General features: G+C 41.4%; 1 protein-coding gene across 4 annotated transcripts in view; it reads right to left on the reverse strand.

Moving 5' to 3' along the window:
- Nucleotides 1-5,007: 5,007 nt before the first annotated feature.
- The window catches only part of Ttc37 (tetratricopeptide repeat domain 37), a 98,583-nt gene continuing 97,498 nt past the window's right edge, over nt 5,008-6,092 (reverse strand). For all 4 annotated transcript variants that reach the window (XM_005356551.3, XM_026783776.1, XM_026783778.1 and 1 more), the window contains one exon: nt 5,008-5,429. In XM_005356551.3, the coding sequence (XP_005356608.1) occupies nt 5,355-5,429 (75 nt within the window). In that variant the 3' untranslated portion in view covers nt 5,008-5,354. The remainder of the gene's footprint in view (nt 5,430-6,092) is intronic.

Here is a 6,092-nt window from a genome sequence, read left to right on the forward strand (position 1 = left end):
AACTCACAAAGATTCGCCTGCCTCTGCCTCCCAAGTGCTGGGATTAAAGGCGTGCGCCACCACCGCCCAGCAACAAATAAATCTTAAAAAAGAAAAGAAAAAGTAGCTAGAAAGCCTTCTTGAATTTTCCACATCCTTCACCAGTTGTATCTTGCCATCTACTTCCAGTGAGCAGCCAAGAACCATGGCAATAGCTTGCATTGTCTAGAGAGTATCCAGGACCCTTTGACTAATAGTGACAATAGCTTGCATTGTCTAGGGAGTATCCGGGGCCCTTTGACTAACAGTGACAATAGCTTGCATTGTCTAGGGAGTATCCGGGGACCTTTGACTAACAGTGGTGAACGACTTGGGGGATTTTCACACTGGTAGCAGCTGGGATCAGTATCACCTGCCTAGCGTAACTCCATTCAAATTTCTTTATATGAATGTGTGTGTGTGTCTGAGAAGCTTTATGAAAATACTGTGTGTGCATAGTGATGTGTATATGTGCTGTAGGAATTCCTATGCCCGAAGCCTTTAAGTTACCCGCCCACTTGGGCGTGGCCTCATACTATTTATGATGATGCACACGTCCAGCCTCTTTTCCTGTTGCTGGATTTGGTTGTTGTTCCCTGTTCCAGCAGAGGATTGTGGTCTGTGAGTCTACCCCTAATAACCCTTTATTATACCCAATTCTGAGCTAGTGTGGGATTTCTTTTAAGCATCCTTCCTCATGGATGTAGGTATACATGCTGTAGTGTGCCTGTGGAGGCCAGAGGACAACTCTGAGGAGTTGGTTTTTCCAGCCAACACAGTTTTACAAATGGAACTCAGGATGACCTTGATGTGCTAAGTCATCCCACCAGTCTGGAACACGTATCTTTGGTATGTGAGCATAATTTAATGCATTTAACAAGAGAATTAGATAGAAATACTTATTGATGGGATTTTATGAAAAAGGTATTTTATTTGCATAACAACTTTATTTTTGAAACTATAATTACATTGTTTCCCCCTTTAGCTTTCTCCAATTCTTTCCACGCAACTCCTTGCTCTTTCTCAAAAAAAAAAAAGAGAGTTGGTGTCCTGCTTTGTTATTACATAAGAGTGTGTGTGTGTGTGTGTGTGTGTGTGTGTGTGTGTGTGTGTGTGTGTGTGTGTGTATTCTCATATAAATAAATACAATCTGTTTGGTTCATATATTGTTACATGTAGGATGTCAGGGCTAAACATCCGAGAGGCCTGTCTTAAGCAATGATAGCATTGATGGACATGGTAACACAAAAGATGGAAAACTCTTGGGTCTCAACTCTGTATGGGCGCCTGTGGAGGCCAGAAGAGGGTTTGGGAGCTGAAGTCACAACAGCTGTAAGCTGCACAACAAAAGTTCTGAGAACTGAACAACTTAAGTCTTCTGGAAAAGCATCAGATGCTCTTAATCCCTAAGCAACCCTGTTCATTGCCTGTTTCTTAGTTGGCCATACAAAGTAACCAATTTTATTACGGGCATTAAAAAATGTTTATTTATTCTTTGAGAATTTCATCCACAAACACAAGGTATTTTGATCATAACCACTCACATGTCCGCTCCAACTTCCTTAGTACATCCCCTTACCCAACTTCATGTCTTTATTCCTTTTATAACTCACCCAAGTCCAGTTAGTGGTGACCATATGCACATCAGTGTTTCCTCAAGAAAATGACGCTCACCCAGCGGCGTCTGTTACTTTATGGCATGTTTCATATACTCTGTTTCGGTTGACTCTCCTCTTCCCAGGCCCTGCTTCCTGCTACCTGTACCCTCCCATACTGGTAGTCCCCTTTTTGGTTTCATGTCACATATATCCTGTTAGCCTTCCCTGCCTCCTTAAAACTTCCTCCCATCATGGCCACCTTCCTACCTTTATGACCTATCCCTTCACTTAGGACAATATACGTATATATGCATACAACTTAACATTAGGATCCACACAGGGGAGAGAACAGGTTTTGTCTTTCCGTGTCTGGGCTACTTCAATTAATATACTAATTTCCTGACTTATTTGTTAGCCTGAAAATTTTCTTTTTCTTTACAGTCAAATAAAATGCCTGTATCTACACTACACATCCTGTCCTTTTACCGGCTCATGGATAGCTATGCAGACTCTGCTTCCTGGTGGTTATGAACAGAGGAACAATGGCTATTTCTTAACAAAATTTTCTACTTCAAATATTTTAAAGTAAAAAGTAGCATTTATAAAAGTATATAGCTGTAGAGGGTATTTGGATAAACTAGAATTTGAAATATTGCTATGAAAAATTCCCTAATCAGCAATAGGAAGTTAAAAAATTACCACACAGAAACTATAGCCATGCCAGCAAGACAGCAAGAGTGGTCTCTGGGGCACGGCAGGTCTCTTGTGCCAGTTTTCTCAACTAAAAATGTAAAATGTAAAAATATATTGTACAAGATGGAATGTTCTGACTTACTTCTCTCATATAAAGTCTATTATATATAAACACATATTTTTAAGTATGTAACCAAAACCAGAACATCCTTGCCTATAAAGTGAGGTTCATTATGAAACCTGGTGTTACCTTTTAGAATCAATGTCATGGGAGGAACTCAAGGAGGAGGAAGGAAGGGCTGCAAAAAAGCAAGAATAAAGTTGACAAAAACAAAACTTCCTAATTTTTCATGTGCAAAAAACATATCTGTAATCTACATTGACTCATATCCTAAAACCTGCCTCATTTTTATGTTATTACAGTTATGTCAAAGGAGAAACTGAGCTGTGCTATGGCTAGTCACAGACAGGTGATCTCAGTCTGTATATTACCAGCAGGTAAACCGAGCTGTGCTACAGCTAGTCATAGACAGGTGATCTCAGTCTGTATATTACCAGCAGGTAAACAAACAAACAACTAACACATTTTTAATGCTCCCAAGTTTTCCTATCCAGTCCTACTTTGTGCTGAATCCCAAACTTGTCAATTGCTCATATAGTTGCTAATATACAAAAAGAAAATAACATTTTACTTTTTTTCTGACCAAAAATAGAGGAGACACTGTAAAAACCATGGCAAGTGATTCCAAGCAAATAATAGTGGTCCAGAACATACTTAGAAGTTAAAGTGTGTTTCCTCCAAAAGACGACCACTGGGAGCTGAGCAGCACTACCAATATCTAGTCCATTAATAAAGGGGGAAAACCAAAGAGAAAACACACAGTGATTCTAAAACCAAATGTGCAATGAGATACCGAGTATCAGTTCTTGGAGAAATTAATTTTAATTTAACTAAATTTTCCACAGTTTTATAATGTTGACTTGTTTCAAATTGACTTCGAGAAGGCTGTTGAACGAAGGAGAAGTTAAAGAGGATTCTAAGTTTGGCACAGGATACCCTGTATGTGTACATTCTAAATAAAAAGAAGAGACCTGCAGTAAAGACATTCTTACCACCCCGATTTCCAGGAAACTCAGGTTTCAGGTCAGAATTGGCAAAAAAAATTCAAAGCAAGAACAGGCAAAAGAATCCAAAGGTTATCATTTGAATGTGGGTTGGAGCAAAGGCTAAACACACCGTAAATGACCTTCAGGGCACAAATCTTAAGTAAAGGCATCTTCTTCCAGTTTTTTGAGAGAGGGTTTCACTGTAGCTTTGCAGCCTGTCCTGGAACTAGCTCTTGTAGACCAGGTCGCCTGGAACTCAGAGATCCGCCTGCTTCTGCCTTCTGTGCTGAGGGAAAGCATTTCCTACACCAGAAACTGGTCCCATAATCTAAATGGGGAAGGAGGTCACCTTGGGAAGCTCATGATACCCACAGAGCAGGCGGATGGCAGGGACTATGTCTACCACAGGCAGATGGCACGAGTCCACTCCTGCAGTGCATCTCCAGCAGCCTGCGGGTCAGGCTGTAGGCACCGATCCGCTTAGGAGGACTGTGTGTGTTTGCTGTACCAGTGCTAGACTGCTCCGGCTCCATCTGGACCTGATCTCTGATCCTCCCATCTGAAAGGCTCTGCTTCAATAGCTGTCAGTGACTCTAGTGTTCCACCGCAGTGGGGAAATACCAGGTTACAATTCTGTCTAAGAGAAGAACCTCGAAGTACAATTTAATCAAAAGATATTACTAATTCATATGATTTCACAAAATAATACAATGAGCCTGCTGACTTGAAAAAACACATACTAAATTATTCTGACACATACCTCTGTACAGTCATCTGAAAAATTGTTGAGACAAGATCTCATTCTGCAATTTGGGCTGGTTTGGAAATCCTATGTAGACCAGACTAATCTCAAATTCAGAGATCTGCCTGCCTCTGCCTCCCAAGTGCAGAATTAAAGGCATGCACCACCATGCCCACTGAAATACTGAAAACCACAATCCAAAGTAAGTGACGTATAGGTTATTTAAATATATAAATTACTTTTGAAAAAAATGGGTAATTCTGCTTTTAAATTTTTAAACACAAAACTTAAAAACTATGTCTCATATTGATAAATATAAAAAATGATTTTTGTTTTATTTCAGGTAATTCATGTCTTTTCATCATGAATGAAGAGACTGCACAAATAATTAAATAGTATCATCATTTTCAACAAATTTTTCATTAATATTTGTTCTTAAATAAAAGCAGCTAACTGCGCGTTCTACACTTTACAGACATCCATTAGCGGTGCACATCGTACGGGGCACTCGCGTGATGCTCCTCTCTGGGGCTGAGGGGAGCCAGCTGACTGACTACTAGAGCACGCACACTTCAGGACTTGCTCTCAAGAACTCCGGAGTTTAAAAAAGATTACAAATTTACTTTTTCATATTATTTGTAAAATGGCTACAAAGGCCTTATTGTGAGAAGCAACCCTATTCTACCCATGCAAATGTAAAACAATGGTCTGTGCTGGGTGGCAGCGGCACATGCCTTTAATCTCAGCACTTGGATGCAGAGGCAGGTGGCAGGGCAGCCTGGTCTACAGAGCAAGTTGCAGGGCAGCCAAGGCTACACAGAGAAACTCTGTCTAGGAAAGAAAAAATAAGCAAACAAACATACAAAAAACAACTAAGGAATGAGGACCAAGTCAGAGATGTCATGTCTTTCAGGTTAAAAGCAGATTAAGGAGTACTGGAAAGTTATACCCCTAACTTAAGAACTTCAACTTCTCTAAATAAATGGAAAGAAAGGAAAAGCAAAGGATGATTAAAACTATAGGTTTTAATTTACTTGTTTTTATTTTGTCACGATGGAATCTTACTGCTGGGTGGTCTGTAACTCACCACCCACCCACCTCCGCCTCCCGAGTGCTGGGAGTAAAGGCGTGCGCACCACACCCAACAGATACAGTACTCCTATTGTCTTCAGTCCTGACTGTAGTCCACACCACGATTACTGTGATGACAGCTTCTCATTCAGTTCCAGTGTCCTTTTATCACTGTGGGTTTCAGCATTCTTCACCAACACCTGCGAGGTCACAGACAGAGAGGGTGACACTAACCATAGCAGTGCAGTTGTTCAGTTTCGCCATCATAAACGACTCAACTAAAGCTAACGAGTAAGCATTGTTTATTAGAAAAAATGGCGACCTTGACTGTTATAATTACCGACTGTACACAAAGTTAAGGCTTCACTCCTGTCTCCTGTAAACCCCGACCCCACCTGAGCCTGCTCTATATCTAACTGATGGCATCACCCTGTTTAGAGCCATGCACACTAACTATCTAAGCTCTAGGCTGGAAGGGGCAATTCCACCAAATGTTCAGTTGTTTCTGCTTGCCTGGTGTCAAGTACTGGGTAGCAGTGGACTGCTCTTCTGGCAAACTAACGAGAGAGTGTACGGCAATTGAAGGTTCTGCCTGATGACACGGGACTCCTGGTCGGAGACTCACTGACTGCACTGCTACTGGTACAGCCGTGGCCCGGAGACTGACACACTAACTCCATGCCCTGTGCCCTCTCAGCCTCTCAGGGCAGTGATGTGGATGGGTACAGACAGCTTCCACCTGCACAGTGAGATGCGCTATGAGAGGAGCTTAATCTAGCGGGAGACACTGCCTCACTACCTTAATCTAATCTAGCGGGAGACAGACACTGCCTCACTACCTTAATCTAATCTAGCGGGAGACA

This window comes from Microtus ochrogaster, chromosome 19 (genome assembly GCF_000317375.1).
Source record: "Microtus ochrogaster isolate Prairie Vole_2 chromosome 19, MicOch1.0, whole genome shotgun sequence".
NCBI classification, from domain to species: domain Eukaryota; kingdom Metazoa; phylum Chordata; class Mammalia; order Rodentia; family Cricetidae; genus Microtus; species Microtus ochrogaster.